Here is a 22,090-nt window from a genome sequence, read left to right as displayed (position 1 = left end):
ATTTCAAGGCTTGCCCAAGCATTTTAAGCCGCAACTTTGGCGCCCGCAGCAAAAACCAACGCCATCGTGACATACTCACGCTGTTTGTACACCTTTTCCACCAGCCACGCCGGCTGTCTCGACGTCGCTTGTCCAATCGCACTCGTCGCACACGTCGATTCGCGCTCTGCGTGTCCGCCCTTCGGAGTCGACTCGTCGCCAATGAAGATGCTGCGTCTACTGTACAGGCCTTCATACCATCTCCGTCCGCGCTACTCGAACTCGATCGTCTCATCTCTCTGGCTTCTTGGTCAATCTCGCTATCCCACACGTGCCGCCTCCGAAGAAGCGCCTACACATCAACATGTCACCCACATGGCCGAGGACAAAGCTCGCGACAAGGCTTCCGAGGCTGGGGCTCACGAGAACTTACGCGCTTACCAGAGGGATTACCAAAAAGAATACAGAGATCGTAATCGCGAAAAGATCAGAGCTGCACAAAGGCTCTATAGAGAGCAAAACAAGGACAAAATAGAGAGATGGTATCAAGAGCACAAGGAAGAAGCGAAGGCTTACAGAGACCAAAACAAGGACAAGATGAAGGCCTACACAGCCAGATATCATCAACAGCACAAACAACGCGTGGCTGAGCTTGTGAGACAATGGAACAAGAAGAATCCAAGCCGGCGATATGAATACGGTAGACAATTGTCTCTGGAGAATCGAGAACTCTACCTCCAAAAGATGGCCGAGTACAGACTCAAATGCTCGAATCTAGGTCTTTTTGACCGGTATAACGCTGCTAAGAGAGAGAAGTACAACAGCGACAAACAATACAGAATGGCTCGTCGACTGCATACATGGCTCACGCAGTCTGAAGAGGCTCGTCAACTATCCTGGCCCACACATCAACCTATACTGTATGACACGAGACAATCACATCACTGCTCTGGTTGCGGTCATGGCAGGTACATCAAGCTTTGGTGGAGAAAGTTGAGTGAAAACAGGAACCCAACAGGAGAATTCAACTGCCATTCATGCTTCACAAGCGACTGGTCTAGAGCTCTGCCGATTGGACATGGAAACATGTTTGTCAACGACAGACCCCGTCACCGCTCGCTCAAGAAGGCTCCCGACGACAATATCGAGGACAAGACTGAGACTGAACCAAGCGAAAAGCCCGATCAACCGACCTGAAAGCTATTCTTCTACGCTTTGAAGAACTAAAGCTGTACTTTCCGATTCTCCAGAGTCAGTCATTCAAGCTCGACACAATGTCACTTACAATCCACGCTCATCACGGCGATTGGCTGTCTGATACACCCCCGAACCCCCGAAAGACACAAGGTCTGCCATGAACCTTGCCCCGAAATTGTCATGGACTCCGGGCTGAATGAACAAGAATCCCGAGCTTTGCGCAATACTTCCAGACGCCGGATTGTATAGAGACCTCTTGCTGCGTCTTTGCAAGGGTTTCTGTGGTTGATTGCTTCTTGACCATGGCAACGACGACATCGCATCGCATTTTGTCCATCCGAGTTCGAACCGAATTGTATCTCTAGCCTTAAGGTAGGTGAGCAAAAAAGAACACGACCTGAGCACACTCAGTGCAAGTGTGTGCAGATTTCCCCTCTCACAGCCGACAGGTTGTTTTTCTTCCGCTTCAAACCGCATTTCATGTCCATCATAATCACAGTAAGCCACCGATCCCATTCTGTCCATATTTTAATTGGCAGAACAATCGGAAGTTTATTCCATCAACTGCGCAAACATTTAGTAGTTCCTTACAAACAAGTTGTCCGCATTCTTCGTCAACAGCATTTCTTTCTTCTCTCCATTCCACTTCTTTTGCATCGTGCCATCCATATTGGCGTAAAAGGATAATCACTCCCATAAAGCAATCTATCAACCCCAATTACCAAATCTCCCTCCATCAATTTCTTTTTAACCTGGAGAATCCAGCACCAGCCAAATCCCGGCAAGATTATCTGTCGAACGTCGCTGTTACTTCTCTTTGTTCAAGACGTTGGATTGATGAGCTACTCGAAGCGCAAGAAACGCTCGAGTGATCAATGACTAGCTGCCGCAGTCTACCTGATTTGGCTTTCCAGTGCAGACTCGAGTGTGGGATGTGTAAAAAAGACACAACGCCCAGGATGAGTTATGATTTTTAATCATGGAGTGCTCAAATCTGATCGACCCCAAATCTGTCAGCAGCCATTTAGCAGATGGCAGGAGCCAACAAGACATCGTTTTAGAGGTGTTGTGGAAAAAGCGGATGGCAAAGATATTCCGCAATAGCCGCTCCTGCAGCCGCGGTGTACTAAAACGTCAGACGGATCATCAACCTTGTATGTTGATTCAAAAGGCAAGTCTATCGTCTTGAGCATTGATCAATAACACTCTGTCACTTCTTCAGTATTTGCAATCGACTTGGGTTTTAAACTGAACGAAACATCCTGCCTTTTGTTTCTCTTGAGTACTTCATGATGAGCGCCCGTCTCTCACACGAGACTAAGGATGAAGAGTGTGGTGTGAATAGAGATTGGCTACCAATGGGAGGAGGCAAGGGCCATCCATCACATTGTCCGGACGCCCAGGAATACATTGTCGACTTTGATGGCCCGGACGATATTTTGAACCCGCAGAACTGGCCAACATGGACAAAGTAAGGAACTTCAAAGACAAGTAGAGATGACCATTTGTTGACCAAAGCTCACAGGTTGTACATTGCTGTTGCTATCTGCAGTGGAACATTTGTGGCATCTTTCAACAGCGCAATCTTTGCCGCAGGATCCAATCAGGCGAGCAGAGAGTTCGGTGTGTCCAGTGAAGTCACAACTCTCGGAACAAGTTTGTTTGTACTCGGTTTCGCCTCTGGACCTCTAGTTTGGGCGCCTGGCTCTGAGCTCATAGGAAGACGTTGGCCTATGATCCTCGGCATCTTTGGCTCCTCAATCTTCACCATTGGCTGTGCGGCCGCTAAAGACATCCAGACACTGATTATCTGCCGGTTCTTTGCCGGTTTGTTCGGAGCAAGTCCACTTTGCGTAGTTCCTGCTGTCCTAGCGGATATCTATAACAGCAAGTATCGAGGCATGGCGATTTCCATCTACGCACTTACAGTATTCGGAGGACCATTTCTGGCACCTTTTATCGGCGCATTCATAACGACAAGCTATCTCGGTTGGCGCTGGACATTGTATCTACCCGCAATATCAGGCTTCTTCAACGCCGCGATTCTGCTCCTCTTCCTCAAAGAGTCATTCCCACCCTTCGTGCTGATCGAAAAGACTAGAGAGTGGAGTTTGATGTCAACTCTGTGATCCGGAATTATCTTACCCGACCTATACGAATGCTGATTACAGAGCCGATTGTTCTTTTGGTTTCTTTGTACATGTCTTTCATCTATGGCTTGGTCTACGCACTGCTTGGTGCGTATCCCTACGTATTCGAAAGCGTGTATGGGATGCAGCCAGGAGAAGCCAATTTACCATTTCTTGGCCTTTTCATCGGTGTGGTTTTGGCAGTGCTGTCTATTCTCGCCCAGCACAAGTCGTATCTACGGAAGGTGCAGGAGAATAATGGAAAGATCGTGCCAGAATGGCGACTGCCGCCTGCAATGGTTGGAGGGACCATATTCACGATCGGTCTGTTCTGGTGAGTCGGTTTGTATGGTCAAGAATACGCGCGTCCAATCGTACTAACATACACTTAACGTAAGGTTCGCATGGACAGGGTTCAATCCAGATATCCATTGGATAGTCCCTACTGTAGCTGGAGTTTTCATCGGGTTCGGAGTCCTTTGCATCTTTCTTCCATGCTTCGACTACCTTGTAGACGCTTACCTACCAATGTGAATTAATCATCATACCCACCCAGCTCTAAAATTACGATCTTCTGCTGATATCTTTTGCCAGGGCAGCATCTGTCGTAGCGTCAAACATCATGCTTAGGTCCGCCGTGGCTGCTGGCTTCCCCTTGTTTTCTAAACAGATGTTTCGAAATCTTGGAGTGCAGTGGGCGGGAACGTTGCTGGGATGTCTTGGAGCTGTGATGGTCCCCATTCCTGTGCTATTCTGGTTGTACGGTTCAAGATTGAGAAGCAAGAGCAGGATGTTGATGCATGATTCTTCGTCATGATGAGATAGCCATAAGCTTTGTGTTGAAGACGATCTAGAACCAACCTTCCAGACGTCGGACATATTGTGACTTCCAAATTTGGAGCTCCGGATTCTCGTCAAACATCAAAATCTGGAATCTGGATCAAGAAATTCCTCGGGATTTGCACATGCCTCTGCGCAACAATATTTGCTTAGAGGCAATGTTCGTCAACGCATTCATGGTTGTGTACTCCGCTGTAGCCGATAGCCGCTCTATCCGCATGATGATAGGAAACAAGATGGAAGCATCCGAGTACTGTAGAACACACCAAATTTGTGATTTCGATACAGTAGTTGACATCATTTTACGAAGCGCTGGGTGTTCCTGGTGGTGTGATTGAAACCAACAAGCCAGAGTCCGAGGATGTTGAGTGGAAAGGATCTATAAAATTACCCACTCTTCCTTCCTGGTGCCAAGTTATAACACATCAAACTTACTTATCCTTGGCTTCCAACTCCCCTTGATCATCCTGATGGTCCAAAGAGCAACCTCATCAAACCCGAACGAGCACTTACATTCGAGATCTTGGAGAGTCGCCAAAGCTTGCGACAGATGTCGAATGAAAAAGAGCAAATGCAATGGCACACAGCCATGCCATCGCTGCAGGTTGGCCAACGTAATCTGCACATATAAGTACGTTTCGTTTCCAACTACTCAGCACCAAGATAAAATGCTAAAAGGTTTGCTAGTGCGAAAAAAGCCAACATCTGAGCCTTATCCAAAAGGTTACGCGCAATTACTGGAAAATTACGCGCAATTACTGGAAAAACAGCAAAGTCAGCTGACTACATCTTCTTGGCTCTTGGTGCGCTTGTATCGGTATATGAGCCGTGCTATCTGGAGATACTCCACTTTCCGATGGGAAAGCTTGAGCGGGTGTCGAGACGCGTATTGCCGTGTCTTCGCACTCGCGCTCTTCGGAGATTTCGTGCTGCGAGCGCACGGCACGGCTCCCCAACGGCTCAATACTGCTGTATTCAAATTGTGCCAGATAATGTCCATGTCCTTATATGTATTTGTACTTGCAGGAGGTAGAGGGTAAGCTCTTTCCCAGACCAGCCTTCCTACGCCGCTCAATCCAGTCCTTTGCAAATCACAAAGGGTGTTGATAGCCTCTCTTCCATTGTTTCCACTGGTCGTGTTAGGAACTGTCGAGCTGGGAGAACCATCATGGTATTTGATCCATCCAAAGCCGATACTCTCGAGAAGCAGCCGACCACAGCAGGCGGTACCACGATGCTGAGTAAAAACTCAGACGAGGAAAAGACAACAAGTCTACCAAACCCATTTGATCCTTCGCAGTTCCCGGATGGAGGCACAAATGCCTGGCTGTGTGCACTCGGCGGCTCATGTTGCCTTTTCGCCAGTTTTGGATGGTTGAATTGTGAGTGCTCTGCATGTGTAACGAGAGCAGAGATACTGACTATTGCTAGGTATTGGCGTGTTCCAGAACTACTACTCGACCAACCAGCTACGAGATTACTCCTCGAGTACCGTTGCCTGGATCTCATCGTTAGAAATCTTCATCATGTTCTTGGGTGGACCTTTCATTGGCAAAACGTTCGATTCTTACGGCCCTAGATGGTTGCTATTGGTTGGTACTTTCTTGCATGTCTTCGGCCTCATGATGACGTCTCTATCGACGGAATACTACCAGTTCGTCTTGGCCCAAGGAATATGTAGCCCTATCGGAGCATCTATGGTCTTTTACCCAGGCAAGTACTAGTCCGGGGAGAAAGACGCATGTTCACTCCGCAGCGACTAACATTGTCATAGCCATGAACTCGGCGACTTCTTGGTTCCTAAAGAAACGCGCCTTGGTCCTGGGCCTACTTGCTGCAGGATCCTCGCTTGGTGGCGTCATCATGCCAATCATGGTGCAGCGCCTTATTCCTAGAGTTGGCTTTGGGTGGGCAATGCGTAGCGTCGCTTTTCTGATCTTGTTCATGTTGGTTGTGGCCAATCTCACTGTCACCAGTCGCTTTCCGCATTCCCCAAAGCCGCTCGTTTTCAAGGAGTTTGTACGACCATTCGGGGAACTTCCGTTTTTGCTGGTCACCATCGGGTCGTAAGTAGAGTCACCGACGCTTATGGTACATCAGGTGCCTGACATTACTAGGTTCCTATTTTTCTTCGGCATGTGGTTGCCAATCAACTTCATCATACTGCAAGCTGAATCTACTGGAATGTCGTCGCGGCTGGCGACGTATCTCGTTCCTATCATGAACGGTGCAAGGTTTGTTGCGAGATTATTCTGTCGCAAAGAACGATACTAATCAGTTGTCAGTCTTTTCGGTCGGGTCCTGCCGGGATTCGTGGGAGACAAGATTGGGCGCTTCAATGTCATGATAGTTAGTGGCTCAGTATTTACACCTACCGATGCTTGCCAAGTACTAACTCCTTCTGGATAGGTACTTTGTTACTTCACGAGTATTGTTATACTGGCATTGTGGATCCCTGCTACCAGCAATGCTTCAGTCATTGTATTCACCATTCTCTTCGGGTTCGGACAAGGCGCGTTCGTCGGTATGGCGGCTGCGTTGATCGCACAGATAAGTCCTGACTCGAGAAAGATTGGAATTCGAACTGGTAAGCTTGCCCCTAATCACGTCTCTTCGGAGGGGCTTAATGATGATCGGCTCACATCTAACCCCAAAACAGGAGTCATGTATGCAGCCGTGTCGTTTGCCGTCTTAGTAGGCAACCCCATTGGAGGAGTGTTGGCCGCTGGAAATTCTGGTTATACTGGTCTACAGATATTCTGTGGAGTTCTCTGTACTGCTGGGAGCACTTCTATTGCAGCGGCTAGAGTGTTCCTTAAAGGGTGGAAACTTAATGTAAAAGTATAGATAGATACCCCTTGTTTTATCGGACTAATGCACGTGCAGTTACACTAGCATCAATAGAATCTGTAATTAGACCTAACTCTTAAGCTGTGTTCAAGTTGAATAGCTATTTACGTTATACTACTCGAAAATAATATTACTATGTTAATCGAATCTACTCAGTCGACTATAGGTATGGTAGACGCGTTAAGGTATTTGGCTAAAGTCATGTGTTTTCGAGACCGACTTTTAGGAAGGCGGGACTGCCCTGATTATGGTTTTGGGTGTTGCCTACATAGATTAATTAACGCGTAGTCCCTTTCCACCCAAGTCTATTAACGTTATTCCTGATCTCGTCAATCACATACCCCTAGACTATTAACACTACTAAGGCATACTACAACTTTGCTATACACCTCTGACTATAGGATTGATTGATTGACTGATTGATTGATTAATTGAGCAAGGAAAAACCACCACTACGTGCACCCGCACAAACAAACAATACGGTAAGGCTAACACTTTCGGAGAAAGAAACTCTGAGTAATAGTGCATAAGACAAAAAGCAGAGGATGTCGACATCCTTGCAGACACAGATGAGAAAGGAGTCAAAGGACGATGATGGAAGATTAAAAGAAGAGTACACACCGTTCAATTTCTGTAGACGAGCGGACAAGGAATGAGGGGTGGCGACCGAAACAGAGTTTCCATCTCTTCAAGAGACGCTCTGCGGAGACAAAATCCTTTCTTGCGACATGGTTGTACTCCTAACCCCCAAGTACCCATCCTGAATCACAGCCTCCTTCCTTCCACTGGGTCTCCAGCTCTTGTCCCAGACCCAGTAGAAAAGTGAAGAGCTCATGATGAGGATACAAGCAACACATCCTTGGAGAGTCCGAGACCAGTGAGAGAGTATGAAGATATAAAAACCCATGAATTGAGGTCTGCACAAAGGTCGGAATGCTACAACCGATCCAAAGTCTGTTGCGGCGGCAGCGCTGGCAAGCGCGGATGTGACACTGGCGACATTCGAAGATGTAGTACTGCAGGTGGTGGTTACATTCCTCGCAACGACAGGGTTCACGGCGACACACCCATCTCTCGTGATCACACTCGTGGTTCTGCTCGAGACGACCTCTAATTGCGTTGACCAAATGGTCATAATCGGGTCGAGCGGGGGGAGCAAGCTGCTCAGCGCGTTGAACACGCATGAGCGCGGCTCGAGCAGCTGCAATAGCAGCAGGCCGAACATGTGGACGAGCTGCCGGCTGGACGATAGGAGGAGGCGGTTGCCCGACAGGGCGAAGAAGTGGAGCAGGTCGGAAGGCTATGCGAGGAGGTTGCATCGGAGGGAGAGGTGGTGGAGGAGGAGGAGGCTGGTCGGCTTGAGGAATATCAGGTCGAGCGTCTGGGGCGGGTGGGTGGACGATAGGGTCAGGTTCAACATTCTGACCAGCCTCCAAGACAACATCGTCCGGAATGATGAGTGCCTCGGCAGGAATAGCGGCAGCAGCATCGACGCCAGGATCCAAAGCACCTTGAGGTGGGCGGTAAAGTCTGTGGTGAGGATCGCGGTTGGCAATCTGTTCAGCCCGCTCTTGTAAACGCTCTTCGTCCCATTGAGGGCAATCGCATGTTCTTGGAACCCATGATGCTCCACAGACATAACAGAAATGAGCACCGCAAGGGCAGCTGCAGCTTGTCAGTAACAAATCTGATTCGAGAACATGTAGACTTACGTTATGTGGTTACAGCCTGTGCGAAGGTCGACGACACGGCGACAGCTGTAACAGCGCTGCCATCCTTGATCATCCGCAGTCTGGAGGAATTCTTGGAGTGCCTCATCACGAGGACAGTCACCAAGATGAGCAGCAACCTTGCAGATTGCACAGGTTCTCCTTCCGCAGTCGGCACAGCTAGCGATGTTGTCCGTGATGTGGTCGATCGGAATGAAAGTAGAACAGCGCGGGTCGAAACAGTAGGTTCTGTCCTTAGTGTCCAGTTCAATGCTCTTGTGTTCAAAATCTCTGACAAGCTTTGGGTGAAGCACGAGCTTTGCGTCCTCCAGAGGAATGACTTGACGACAGCAGCGAGGAGGGTACAAAGACTCATCTATCATGGAAGCCTGAAAAAGTTCGGTGACACAGTCGCGGCAGTACTGGTGATTGCAAGGAGCCGCGAGAATGTCGAACCAAACAGCGTCTTCGGTGCAAGCGACACAGGTGATGGAGAACTCTTCGTCCTCAGCATCATCTTCATCAGAGGCTGACCCGTTCTTGTGAAGAACATGCTGTCCGCCAGAGTCGTCCATGAGGTGATCTTCTTGCTCGAACTGACGCGCGAGCTCGCGGTCAGTGAAGACTTGTCGTACGGCCGAGATCTCATGAGCAAGGATCTTTCTGTCGTTGAACACAGCGCGAGAATGGCTCTGTGCCATAGACCGATCGGCGAGATAGATGTCGAAGAGGTTGCATTCTTGAAGTTGCAGTCGGAAGGCAAGGTCGTCGTCAGTCACTCGACCTAGAAGCACCATGATGAATGATAGAATGCTGCGGCCAAGCGAAACAGGGGAATGTAAGAAGAGCATGTTGAGTGAGGAGAGGAACATGGAAGATCAGGGCGGCAAACGGGGTGCTTTGAACAAAATGATCGCGCGAGCCTTCACTAAATAGCAACAACCTTACGCGAGGGAAACATAGTGAACAGGTAAGTGAAGAATCCAGATCCCATGGTTGCAGGACAGTATCATGGTGACCAAGCCGGCGTCAATGCCCCTTCAAGCTACATAGAGCATCTAGAACGCATCGCTACACTTACTACACTTACAACAATTACAACAGAGTTCGACCAATAGCTACATCAATGTCCAAGTGATGTGCTCGCGTAAAAGATAGAAAGAGAAGGTCAAGAGAGGTGGTTTTCAGAAAGATTGCGGAGGTGCCAAGCAGGGGGCAGCGGAGGAGAGCTTTGACCATGAAAGCGGCATCATCGTCACATGGGTTCGGAGATGCATCAAGACCGAAACATTGAACTTGTCGACTTTGGGAAAGGAAGCCCCAAACACGCCGAGCGAACAAGAGAGAATGAAGCGATAGAAAGTCGCAGCTCATGATGCAAGCGAATTTGCCCGGACGACCGCAGGCTCAACTCCAGGCCGTATCGACAGGAGTCTTTGAAGGGCAGACGGTCATTTCATACATCTCAGGCAGCGCCCTCATCATCTGCAATAGCCCCGACTCGCTTCTTCAGACAATCTACCATGACGAACTCCCTCCAGCATCCGGACTCGTCGCCGTCTCCTACGACCATCGAAGCGCAAAGATTGCGACTGCCTCGGCCGACAATGTCTACGTCTATGTCTTGCGCGAGGAGATCAAGGGACAGTTGCGCTGGTTCCTGGACATGACCTTTGAAGTCAATCAAGAGAAGGAAAAGGACACAAAAGCGAGCTGTATACGGAGTTTGTCATGGGGAACCGACGAGGAGCTACTGGTAGCTTCGGACAAGGTCACGCTGCTGTCGACGCAGGACCAAACCATTCGCTGGACTCGTTCATTGCCGTCACCCGTGTCGCATGCCACCTTCTCGCCGTCCGCCGCACTCCTTGCTACCACCTCACAATACGACCGCCTCGTCAAGGTCTGGCGACGTCTCTCGTTCGAGTCTGCCATCTTCGACTATGCCTACCTTGCCCACCCAGACATTGTCACCCACGTTGAATGGAGGTCTGACTCGGCAGAAGAGGATGTTCTTTACACAATCTGTCTCGATGGAAAGCTGCGCGTTTGGAAGACAGGCCTGCCGCGGCAGATGGACGTGCTTGGAGTTTACGCAGACCTCGATCTCATGACGGCCGTCCGCCCTCTGGTTCCCTCGAACCGTCGCTACGCCTTCCTCATCCCGTCCACCGTCTTCTCCGAAGCTGTTGAGCACGCCCTCAGCAGTCAAACTCTCCCCGCCGAGCGACATGCTATCGAGTACATGAAAGAGCTTGCGAAAAGTCATCCAGACATTGTGGTTGTCACGGACGATCAAGGGCACATGAGCGCTTGGGGGCTGGAGAATGTTGGATGCAAGAAGAGGACAAGCATATATGAACACGGCGACTTCTTCCACGCTACCCATGTCGAGAATCTTTTCTTCGACTTCTCCAAGAAAGCAGACATTTCTGAAGACAACGCACGCATCATCAACTTCCCTCTGCCCGGACAGCCAGGAGACATTGCCTTCTTGGTTCACCACTTTGACGGCCGCCTTCAATGGTACCAGGGCAAGGTACACCATGTTTTTGATCCTTCACCAAGGAAGCAGCGCATGCGAAACCTGGCTTCTTGGACTGGCCACTCCTCGTCAGTCAAGAAGCTCATCCGTACCGCGAATGGATCGGCCGTCATCTCTCGTACTGACACTAATGAAGGAGTTGTTTGGAAGCATCGTGGCAACTTCCTGGTCAGAAAGAGCAAGACAAAACTACAAGAACACATCCATCGCACTGCACTGCTGAGGGACGGCGACTTCATTGCGCTTCTCCACCATGAAAGCATTTCTCTTTGGGACGCTCGCCTTGCCAACGCAAAAGAGATTGGTCGGTGTACTTACTCGGTGTCGGGCAAACCACTCTGTCTCATTCTCCTTCCTACCCCTGAAGATGCTGGTCATCTATCCTACCTTGCCCTTGTCACTGCCGACATGCACGGTATTGTCTGGGAACTGAATCTGGCATCGTCTTCGCCTTCCATGACTGAGTTCTGTACCTTCCAGCTCGGGCGCATTGAGAACTTGTCATATTTCCTACCCGTCGACCCTGCAGGCAGCTCCCCTGTTGTTTCTGGTCTCTTCGACACTTTCGCTCAAGACGTTGCTGTTTCCTGGACCACGACTGGTATTCTCCACACGTGGACAGCCAAGATCGACCGCCAGAAGAAGTCTGTGACTTGGCTCAACATTTCTACCACCGACACGGGCATACAGAATCCTTCCCTTGGGAGTGGTACCTCAATCCGCAAAGCTGCTTTGGTCGATAAGTCTCGCTCCACGCTGACTATCTGGGATACCAAGAGTGCGCGTCTTGACTATGAGGAGACTTTCGATAACCAAACGATTCAAGACCTTGACTGGGCTTCAACACCAGACAACCAGTCCATCCTTGCGGTCGGATTTTCTCACACAGTCTTTGTGTATACTCAGCTTCGCTATGACTATGTGAATGAACGTCCTTCTTGGAGTCGCATCAAAGAAGTCAACACTCGCCACCTATCCCCTCATCCTATCGGAGACTCTGTCTGGCTTGATTCTGGAAATCTCGTGGTCGGTGCTGGCAATCAGCTTTATCTTGCTGGCAACCAGATTGATCCGCAAAAAGACCTGTCACCAGACCTGCAAAGCTCAACACCGCACAAATCTTCGACCCGCATTCAAGATGTCGTTCGCAGACTCAATGGTCCCTTGCCTGTCTTTCATCCGCAGTTTATCTCTCAATGCATCCTCGCTGGCAAGATGGATATCGTCCACCGCATTCTGCTCAATTTGCAAAAGACACTCAAGTTCTATACCGAAGGCGACGAGCTTGACTCTTTCCAAGGACTTGACGTTGACGACTTCATGTCATCCACCGAGGTATGCTATTACGACTTGTTCATTCGTACACCAGCTAATTCCATGATAGAAATTATCAAACTCAAGCAAGCAATTGCACAAATCATACAGCACTCTCGACATGCAAGAGGAATCCACATCTGTCACCGAAGAGGTCGCCACGTCCATTGTCTCGCTACTTTCCGAAAAGTCGATACCGCAACTCTCAAGTACTGAACAACTCAGCCTTGCCGACATTGTAGAATGTGTTGGCATGGCCGAAAAGCATCGTCGCTCAATTGATGACAACGCTGCTCGCTATCTACTATTCTGGAGAGAGACAATCATGCGTTCTCGCCAGTCTTCTTCGCCTGCTGCGGTCACTTGGAGAGAAATGCTATGGGCCTACCACAGCAGCAGTCAGGATATACTTGTCGATCTTATCACACGCCAAAACAAAGGCCAGATGTCATGGTCCCATGCCCGCGATGCTGGTGTCTTTGTTTGGCTTACAGACCGAGAAGCATTGCACCAGCAGTTTGAAGCTGTTGCCAGAAGCGCATATACCAGCACCGAATTGCGCGATCCAGTCAACTGTTCTCTTCATTACCTCGCTCTACGTAAGAAGAATGTCTTGCTTGGACTGTGGCGCATGGCTACATGGTCAAGAGAACAAGCTGCAACAACGCGTTTGCTGAAAAACGACTTTACCGATCCCAGATGGCGCACAGCTGCGAATAAGAACGCATATGCGCTGATGGGCAAAAGACGATTCGAATATGCTGCAGCCTTCTTCCTTCTTGCCGACAATCTTGACTCTGCTGTCTCAGTGCTCAGCAATCAGCTTGGTGATATTCAACTGGCCATTGCTGTCGCCCGTGTCTATGGTGGAGATGATTCACTGGCACTCAAAAAGTTCCTGAACGAGAGGGTGTTGCTTACTGCTGCACAAGAAGGCAACCGCTGTCAAGCATCTTGGGCATACTGGATGCTCGGTGAACGTTCTTTGGCCGTACGTGCTCTTGTCAGTCCTCTGCATTCGTTACTCGTACCACCAGGCTCACCACCCGATTCACTCCAAGCCAAGAGTTTCCGCAATGACGATCCCGCTCTTGTCATTCTCTATCAACAATTACGAGAGAAGAGCTTGCAAACCTTGAGAGGTGCACTCATGATTACCGGCCAAGAAGAGTGGGAGTTCATCACCAAGTCTGCGACGTTGCTCCTCCGCATGGGCTGTGATGTTCTGGCTCTTGATCTGGTACGGCATTGGGAATTCCTGCAACCACCGCCAATCACGAGACAGGTCGAAGAGGAGAGCGAAACGGAAGAATCCGTCGCAGATTTACCACGTCGCAAGCTTTCCAGAACGACTACCGAAGACTTTGATCCCAGGAAGCTGTTGCGCAGAAGAAGCAGTCTTGTCGTTGCTGACCTACCAGAAGGAAGACCTGTGGTTCATGAGAATACTGCGCCTTCAATGCTGGATGGCTGGGGTATGCCGTCGTCACCTGCGAAACAATCATCTTCATTACTCGATCAATGGGCCGTGCCCACACCTCCGGCAAGCAAACCTGCCCAATCAATGCTCGATCAGTGGTCCGTACCCGAAAGACCCAAGCAGACCACAAATCCTGCACCTTCAATGCTCGACAACTGGATGCCACCGTCTCAACCAGTCTCAAAGCCTGCGCCTTCACTTCTTGATGATTGGACGGCTCATCCTGCCAAGCCGAAAGTCGAAGAGCCAAAAGCTCCAGCGCCGTCTATGTTGAATCAGTGGTCCACACCTGCGTCTGCAGTACCGAAGCCGGTTTCAAAGCCAGGCTCATCCATGCTTGACGAATGGACCACGCCTGTATCGAAACCTGTCACTGATATTCCAAAAGCCGCTCCACCGTCCATGCTTGATCAATGGACCGAGCTCGCACCTGCTCCCCCCAAGGCAGCGCCCTCAATGCTCGAAGAATGGAAGACACCAGTGGCAAAGCCACCGAAGCCTGAGACTGCAGCTCCTTCTTTCCTCGACAATCCAACAATGCCAACCTCTATGCCCAACTCGGCTGAGGATCAGATTAAAGAGGATGAGAAGTCAGACGGTATCGGCGACGATGACGACGATGCGAAGAAAGAGCCCAAGAATGGAGCTTCCGGAGAGAAAGAAGACGCGAAGAGCGATGCAGTGGGGAAGAAAGCGGAGGAGGAACACAAGATGCCAAAGGGCTTGAAGCAACCACCCCCAGAAGCCTTTAAAGAGCCGGATCCTAATTCTTTACTTGATGCGTTTGGGTTTTGATCAGTCAACATAGCGAGGCGTTCTGAGGAGCATTGTCTTTATATCTGTTTGTATAACATTGCGCTTTGTTCTTGCTGGCAAATGTCAATATGACCTTCTCATTTGAAAATCATTTCACCTGTGCCGAGATGTTTATATCAATTGCTTGTGTGACCAATGCGATTTCAAGCCTTCTTGCGCGACAGCAAAAAGCTTATGAGGTCAAGAACGCGGAGCAGCGGAGTTGCTTGCCGCTTCGCCGTTGATCATGACGAAAACGTGTAACTTTCCCACCCTCTTCGCTCCATCGTGACCTCTATCAACCACACTTTGTGATCTGGTCGATCAACTGTATCGACATGTTCCGCAAGATCTGTCGCATGCCTGATGTCGATGAAGTCATGTCCCCTTTTGCAGTGCCCTCTCACGATTGCCATTATCTATGTGGGGTCTTTTGGAAACCCATTCAGGGTTGATTCCCATGCTGCCGAAACCGTTCTCTTACAAAATAGATAGCTACTGGAAGTCTTCTGGCTCTTCTGGTCTTCCTTTGATCACTGACTTTCAATTAAGCTGTCATATTGTGATGGAGGTGTTGCCTGAAGCGACTCAAAGCACTACAAAACCAAAGATCATCAGCGGCTGTAGTGACAATTAACTTCAGATGGCAGATGCGCCGCTGATGTACAGCTTCGAGCGGAGCAGCCCCTCGGGGCATGCTTGCTTATACACATTAACGTTTGCTTCCCGAGACCATCAATGACATCGACTTCAGCCAATGCCATGCTGATACGCTGTTTGAATATGATCTCTATAACTAATCCCTTCCTCCGCGTCTGCGCGACTGCTATCTCCTTTTCAAAACATCTATATCGTTCTTGCAACCATGGCTTTGTCACATACAGGGTTCCTCGGGGACCGGATGACCGGTAAAGCGCTGGAAATCGGTGTCTGCGCGACGGCATCGGCTGGTTTCTTGTTGTTTGGATATGGTGTGTTGTTACATCCTATTGCGGTCACACTCTTGTCTAATCAATCCCATAGATCAGGGAGTCATGTCTGGTATTATCACTGAACCCATCTTTCTTGGAACTTTTCCGAAAATGGCAGAGGACTACAAGTTAGGATCCATTCAAGCGCTTGTGGTTGCCATTTACGAGATTGGTTGCCTTATTGGATCATTCATCATCATTGGATACGGAGATAAACTCGGACGTCGACGAGCAGTTTTGGTCGGCGCTGCAATTATGCTTGTCGGAACAGCTATTCAAACATCTTCTACCACCCTGGCACAACTCATCATCGGAAGGTATGTCCTTCTGCCTTTAGTCAATGCTTGGAAAATCACCTAACACTACACAGGATAGTTACGGGCGCTGGAAACGGCATGAATACTTCCAGTATCCCGGTTTGGCAATCGGAAATGGCACCTCCGAAGATTCGTGGCTTTTTAGTGCTTTTCGAAGGCGCCCTCATCACCGGCGGAGTCATGATCTCGTACTGGATCAATTACGGATTTTGGTTTTACAACAAGAGCTCTTTCCAATGGCGATTTCCAGTTGCCTTCCAAGCTTTCTTCGGCATCATCCTTATTATCGGCATTCTCGCATTCCCCGAATCTCCTCGATGGCTACTCAAACATGGCAAGGAAAAGGAGGCTGCTCAGATCATGGCTCGTCTCAAGCAATGCGACGTTGATGATCAAGAATTGCAAAAGGATATTGAGGATATCAAGAAGATCAATGAGATTACTGCAGGCCGCAAACTGACGGTCAAGGAGTTCTGCTCGAACGGACCTGACATGCATCTTTGGCGCGCTTCCATCGCTTTCGCAGCCCAGGCTTTCCAACAGATTGGCGGAATCAATTTGGTCACTTACTGTAAGTTTGGAAATCCCCAAGGACTCACAGAAAACATTGTTGACAATCACAGATGCAACTGTCGTCTTTGAAAATTCCCTCGGCTTTGATCCTACCTTCGCGCGTCTCCTTACCGGCGTCCTCGGTACCGAATACTTCCTCTCCGCCCTTGTCGCCCTCTTCGTCGTCGATCGTCTTGGCCGCCGTCGCCTCATGATGTGGAATGCAGCAGGCATGGGTCTCGCCATGATGGTCGCTGGTATCGGCTTGTCCGTAGGCAACCAGTCCGGCGCTTACGCAGCCACTGTCATGATCTTCCTCTTCAACACCTTCTTTGCGATCGGCTGGCTCGGCGTCACCTGGCTATACCCCGCAGAAGTTACACCCATCCGCATCAGAGCCGAAGCAAACGGACTTTCTACATCAGCGAATTGGTTATTCAACTATGCCGTCGTGCAGTTGTCGCCAATCATGATCAACACCATTGCTTGGAAGACCTACTTCGTCTTCATGTGCTTCAATTTCGCCTTCATCCCTGTGGTTTACTATACTTTTGTCGAGACCAATGGCTACAAACTCGAAGCGATGGATACCATTTTCCAGATCGCCCACAAGAATAAGGAGAATCCTGTTTGGGTTGAGAAGAGAGTGCGCAAGGGCAATACTGATGAAGCACATGCTGTGGAGAATAGATCTAGCTCGACTGGAAGCGGTGAAGGTGAGAAAGAGAAGGTGGAAGATACGGAGCACAAGGAAGACGCCTAGGTGTGCTTGTACCTTACTCTCTCTTGAAAAAAAATATACCTTATTTACCCTATTGTCTTTCTAAACCTCTCCTAGTGGGTTGTTCTTTCTGTTTCGCAAAGATTATGCATTACTACGACTGGTACCTGTGATAGTTTGGTCAGAATCTCCGCATCTTATCTGATCCTGAGAGGATGACCCTGACCCGTGGCTGATCATGATCACAATCGAGGATCTGAACGCGACTGCTACAATGAAATACAAGAGCTGGCCCAAAACTTCTCGGCCTGACCAGCCATATGGCATATAACGATACGTTACTGTGTCATCTGGATGTAGCAAGGATGTTAAGTATCTCTGTACAATTGAAGGAGGCGAACAGGTCAAGATTTGTCCGTGATAGGAAAATGGATAGAAAGGAGCCTCGTTGACAACGAGATTCTCCAGATGGCAACACTTTGCTCGAAACTTTCGGAACTGGACCCTGCAAAGCTGCAAAGAGTCTCCAGGTGATGTCACCAAAAGCGCCATCAAGCCGGTTGTGAAGTCTGGACCCGGCCGCGAGCCAACGGGAATGTTGTCCGTCGTGCAGCAACTTGGACATTGGCATTATTAGCATTTGCATCCGATTTTGCTCGCAGCGTCTCCTTTCCCATTTCGCGCCCCCAGTCGTCTTCTGCCTCGGGCGCAGCATTGCAATGTCATTAGTGACATCTCTACCGCCAGAACTGGACGTTTTCCTCGACTTTATCTCCGACGACGACCGCCCCACGTTCATTCTCGAGTACTCATCGCAACCGAAGGTCGTCTTTCGCAACAACGCGCTCAATGCGCTGCTTACCGGATATTCCCACGACTCGCGATTCTCCATCTGGGTCAACACATTGTACAAGATCATCGGCGACCATGCAGGGCGCCACGCACGACACATTGCGAAACTAGGCGCTTTTGCGTCGCGACTCTGGTCGTGCAAGCGATTGAGAGGACCTTGGATAGCCGTCTTTCCTCGCCAGGAAGATCCATCCGAAGACCGACCGACCGTCCGGAAAAAGCAAAAAGAGTCGGATCACAGCGAACAACTATGGTCAGACGAGGATGGCGAGCAAGAGTCGGACAGGGACAACCCGGATGACTGGGAGAGTGTCGCAACAGCCAGTACAAGGGACATTTCACAGGAAGGCCGAGGTGCTGTTATTCTTGAAGATCTGACGGTAGACTGGCTCAGGTTCCCGCAACTCACCAGCGATCCGTGGATACAGTTCCTTGCAAAACACGACTGGAGCAAGACAGCAGCAGGTCCTATGCACACTTGGCACCCTACGCTTCGACAGATCTTTATGACCATCTTATCTTCTGAAGAACCACGCGTGATATACTGGGGCAACGACCTTCACATGTTTTACAATGAGGCGGCAAGATTTGTTGTTGGAGAAATGCACCCGAAACCGCTCGGTAATTCCTTGCAAGAGGTTTGGGGGACTTCGATGTGGTCTCACCTTACGAAAATGCTTGTCTCCGGTATCGAGCGGCGCAGACCCACACACAACAAGAGGACTGAACTTGTCGTCTTCCGCAACGGCTTTCCGGAAAGTGGCTTCTTTGACTTTGTTTTCCTACCCATTCCTTCGGCGGACGGTCGTTTCCTTGGCGTCTTCAATGAGTTTACAGAATGCACGACAGCTGTACTGCAAGAGGATCGCCAGCAGGTTTGTAAACAACTTATCGAAGATGTCGCTCGGGCGACAGAGACACGGCATGTATGGGAGTCGTTCATGCGCAATTTGAAAGATTGCAAGGACGTATCATACGCGACAGTATACTCATACGGCTCGATCAAACTGTCAGGCTCCGAAACACCATCCTTGCGGGCCCAGTTCTCTTTTGGTGATGAGGGACACAGCAGCGTCATTTCTCCTTCGATCAAGGAGGTCGTGGAAGGGTCTGCCAACAAAGTCTTGGTTCTGGAACGATCGAACTCAACTTTGCCAGAAGAATTGGCAGTGAACATTACAGATCAAGGCGTTGTCCACACTTCTTACGTCTTGCCAATCGATGATCTCTATGGTAAGGGTGTTTACGCAATTGTCGTGATAGGATCAAACCCTTTGAGAGCAGTTGATGCTGGCAGCATTCAATTCTTCGAATCGCTTCGTGATTTGTTGTTCAAGTCGATTGCTCTGCTATCGCTACCCGCCGAACAGCGACGAGCAAACGAACTTACCACTGCATTATCTCATCAACTGGCGGCTGCAACCTCCAAAGCAGAGAAGAGTGAGAAGAATTTTACCGAGATGGTTCATCACGCACCTATCGGCATGTGTATGGATCGCGGAGATGGTTATCCTGTATACGTCAATGACATGTACCTCGACCTCCTGGGTACAGATAGGACGAGTTTTTACGACGCCGCGAGAGCTGGTTTCTCATGGCGGAGCTCAGTCTTTGAGAATGACGCTGATTCTATCGAAGATTTGTGGTGGTCTGCCGTCAGGGGCGGGAAAACGACAAGCTTTGAAGTTCGCATCAAAACCGGGATTTCGCATCGTTGGCTTGAAGTATTTGTACAACAGCGATACGATGAGAACGGCATGCTGGTTTTCATTTTCTCATGGCTCACGGACATCTCTGCCAGAAAGTTGATGGAGTTTGTGGCGGAAGAGCGACTGACAGAAGCGATTGAGAACAAAAGAGCTTCGGAGAATTTCATAGACATGGTAAGAATCATTGTTTCGTTGCTTTTACTGAAAAGACGAAAGTCTGACGTTTTGACAGATCTCACACGAGATGCGCAACCCTTTGTCCAGTATTTTACAACTCGCCGACAGTATACCATCGACATTACCTCCTTTAATAGCAGACGAGAAACACAAAACCTCAACAATAGAAGGGAATATCAGCAACTTGACAGAAGATGCGCGGAATGTGCTTCTCGACACAGCACAAACAATCACACTCTGCGCCAAACATCAGAAGAATATTATAGACGAAGTTCTCACCTTCTCCAAGTTAGATTCCAAGCTTATAGTGCTTGCTCCGGAAGCAGCCCAACCACTGGATATCATCACGGACGTCTTGAGAATGAATAAACCGGAGCTTGCCCAGGCAGATATTGAAGGTTCTCTGAATGTGCAAGCAAGCTTTACGGATCTCGGCATTGATCACTTCTTACTTGATCGTGGCAGAGTTTCACAGGTCATCATCAATTTCATGACCAACGCTATCAAGTTTACGAGGAGTTCTGATGTCCGCAAGATTCAGATCAATCTTGGCGCGTCACGAATCAGACCTACCGCCGACAGTTGTCATGTCACGCTCATAGAGCCTCGCGAGAAAGGGCGATCTTTGTCGATAGGTCCCGTGACCGAGGATGATGTCTTCTTATCCTTCAGTGTGCAAGATACGGGATGCGGTCTTACTGAAGCCGAGACGAAAAATCTGTTTCAGCGATTCAGTCAAGCTTCCCCGAAGACTCACAAACGAGTGTGTATAACGCTTGACTCTTTCGTGATGTGCGCTAACAGTTGAATAGTATGGCGGCAGTGGTCTGGGCTTGTTCATCAGTAGAGAATTGGTCGAGCTGCATGGAGGCCAAGTAGGAGTATCAAGCGAGGCGGGGAAAGGCAGTATATTCGGCTTCTACATCAAAGCGACATGTACTGAACGACCACTCGAAACTGCGCCAAGCTCTCCAGAGATTGGCAAGTCATTGACAGCACAAGATCCGCCGGTGGGTGCTTCGATGAGCAAAACAGAAACACAGGACTTGCATGTTCTTGGTAAGTATGAAACTATTGCACAAGGATAGTATACTAATACCATTCACAGTGGTCGAGGATAATACAATAAACCAGCGGGTCATGTCTCAACAACTCTCACGACTAGGATGCGCCAAAGTCCATGTCGCCAATCACGGTCTTGAAGCACTTGACTTCTTATCAACAACCACATTCTGCAATGGGGAAGTTCCGCTTTCAGTTGTCCTCCTGGACGTGGAGATGCCAATTATGGATGGTTTAACCTGTGCTCGTCGCGTCCGCGAGCTTGAGAAGTTGCAGGAGATTATTGGGCATGTGCCTATTTGTGGCATCACGGCAAACGCTCGCACTGATCAAATCGCTTCGTGTATTGAAGCAGGAATGGATGAAGTCGTGGTAAGTGATACACTGTTATGGATATGATGTTGGACCAAGAACACTGCTGACACAATTCAGACGAAACCTTTCCGAATGCCCGAGCTTATTCCTCGCATGCTGGCGCTCGTTGATAAACACAAGTCGCTGTGAGCTGAAAGTATGCGACGTGATTAATTATAATGCGAACCCCTCTACGTCCAAAGTATGGACAGAAACCACAAACATCCAATCTCACAGTACGAGTGACCATGTGGGAACGATTGGCAAAAGGCACGATGCTTTTCAACTCGACGCGACAGCCCAGAAAGAGCTTCAGATTCGAGTGATTTCTGAGTGCGAAGCAGAATATCGAGGCAGCGACGCCTTTCTCGACAATGAATCGCGCCGGCCAAGAAGCAGTGTTTTTGGAAGATGCCTCCGTTGAAAGGCGTCTTTGGACCGGAAAACACGGCGCTTGTACGAGAGTGTAAGTAAATGGCGCAGAGGTGAGGGACAAGATTGGAAGGCGCAACGGTACGTCATCTGACCATGGTGGAC

The 22,090-nt window shown here is 49.4% G+C and overlaps 7 protein-coding genes across 7 annotated transcripts; 6 read left to right on the top strand and 1 right to left on the bottom strand.

The window, feature by feature from the left end:
• Nucleotides 1–201: 201 nt before the first annotated feature.
• Nucleotides 202–1,176, top strand: M438DRAFT_337414 (uncharacterized protein; the record flags this gene model as incomplete). Its single annotated transcript, XM_029903992.1, has 1 exon — nt 202–1,176. One exon carries the CDS (start codon nt 202–204, stop codon nt 1,174–1,176), a length of 975 nt encoding a protein of 324 aa, XP_029758065.1.
• Nucleotides 1,177–2,534: 1,358 nt separating this feature from the next.
• On the top strand, nt 2,535–4,122 carry M438DRAFT_398842 (putative bicyclomycin resistance protein; the record flags this gene model as incomplete). The annotated part of the gene is made up of 5 exons (XM_029909383.1): nt 2,535–2,647; nt 2,702–3,241; nt 3,280–3,639; nt 3,704–3,835; nt 3,900–4,122. 5 exons carry the CDS (start codon nt 2,535–2,537, stop codon nt 4,120–4,122), a joined length of 1,368 nt encoding a protein of 455 aa, XP_029758064.1.
• A 1,191-nt stretch (nt 4,123–5,313) lies between these two features.
• On the top strand, nt 5,314–6,992 carry M438DRAFT_376375 (monocarboxylate permease-like protein-like protein; the record flags this gene model as incomplete). Its single annotated transcript, XM_029908655.1, has 7 exons — nt 5,314–5,527; nt 5,577–5,858; nt 5,920–6,211; nt 6,263–6,379; nt 6,431–6,494; nt 6,555–6,732; nt 6,805–6,992. 7 exons carry the CDS (start codon nt 5,314–5,316, stop codon nt 6,990–6,992), a joined length of 1,335 nt encoding a protein of 444 aa, XP_029758063.1.
• Nucleotides 6,993–7,612: 620 nt separating this feature from the next.
• M438DRAFT_301409 (uncharacterized protein) lies at nt 7,613–9,318 on the bottom strand. The gene is made up of 3 exons (XM_029902095.1): nt 8,708–9,318; nt 8,489–8,660; nt 7,613–8,155 (listed from the first exon to the last, which is right to left on the bottom strand). The coding sequence occupies exons 1-3, from the start codon at nt 9,277–9,279 to the stop codon at nt 7,736–7,738; spliced, it is 1,164 nt and encodes a 387-aa protein (XP_029758062.1). The 5' UTR covers nt 9,280–9,318; the 3' UTR covers nt 7,613–7,735.
• Nucleotides 9,319–9,996: 678 nt separating this feature from the next.
• Nucleotides 9,997–14,943, top strand: M438DRAFT_301406 (uncharacterized protein). Its single transcript, XM_029902094.1, has 2 exons — nt 9,997–12,584; nt 12,634–14,943. The coding sequence occupies exons 1-2, from the start codon at nt 10,077–10,079 to the stop codon at nt 14,836–14,838; spliced, it is 4,713 nt and encodes a 1,570-aa protein (XP_029758061.1). The 5' UTR covers nt 9,997–10,076; the 3' UTR covers nt 14,839–14,943.
• Nucleotides 14,944–15,703: 760 nt separating this feature from the next.
• On the top strand, nt 15,704–17,491 carry M438DRAFT_323358 (general substrate transporter; the record flags this gene model as incomplete). The annotated part of the gene is made up of 4 exons (XM_029903005.1): nt 15,704–15,809; nt 15,862–16,126; nt 16,180–16,697; nt 16,750–17,491. 4 exons carry the CDS (start codon nt 15,704–15,706, stop codon nt 17,439–17,441), a joined length of 1,581 nt encoding a protein of 526 aa, XP_029758060.1. The 3' UTR covers nt 17,442–17,491.
• Nucleotides 17,492–18,118: 627 nt separating this feature from the next.
• Nucleotides 18,119–21,703, top strand: M438DRAFT_278801 (uncharacterized protein; the record flags this gene model as incomplete). The annotated part of the gene is made up of 5 exons (XM_029901030.1): nt 18,119–20,134; nt 20,193–20,900; nt 20,950–21,196; nt 21,246–21,571; nt 21,632–21,703. 5 exons carry the CDS (start codon nt 18,119–18,121, stop codon nt 21,701–21,703), a joined length of 3,369 nt encoding a protein of 1,122 aa, XP_029758059.1.
• Between the last annotated feature and the right edge of the window lie 387 nt (nt 21,704–22,090).

This window comes from Aureobasidium pullulans (genome assembly GCF_000721785.1).
Source record: "Aureobasidium pullulans EXF-150 unplaced genomic scaffold scaffold_16, whole genome shotgun sequence".
Taxonomy (NCBI): Eukaryota; Fungi; Ascomycota; class Dothideomycetes; order Dothideales; family Saccotheciaceae; genus Aureobasidium; species Aureobasidium pullulans.
The sequence above is the reverse complement of the archived record's forward strand: the minus strand, read 5'-3'. Positions and strand labels throughout refer to the sequence as shown.

Excerpts from the sequence above, each read along its gene's own strand:
- M438DRAFT_301409 (XM_029902095.1), bottom strand. The coding sequence starts at position 9,279 with ATGGACGACTCTGGCGGACAGCATGTTCTTCACAAGAACGGGTCAGCC. Across the intron at positions 8,661-8,707 it reads ACAGGCTGTAACCACATAAC|CTGCCCTTGCGGTGCTCATT; the intron begins GTAAGTCTACAT and ends GACAAGCTGCAG. Across the intron at positions 8,156-8,488 it reads AAGGTGCTTTGGATCCTGGC|CTTGCTCCCCCCGCTCGACC; the intron begins GTCGATGCTGCT and ends CGCGCTGAGCAG.
- M438DRAFT_301406 (XM_029902094.1), top strand. The coding sequence starts at position 10,077 with ATGATGCAAGCGAATTTGCCCGGACGACCGCAGGCTCAACTCCAGGCC. Across the intron at positions 12,585-12,633 it reads ACTTCATGTCATCCACCGAG|AAATTATCAAACTCAAGCAA; the intron begins GTATGCTATTAC and ends ATTCCATGATAG.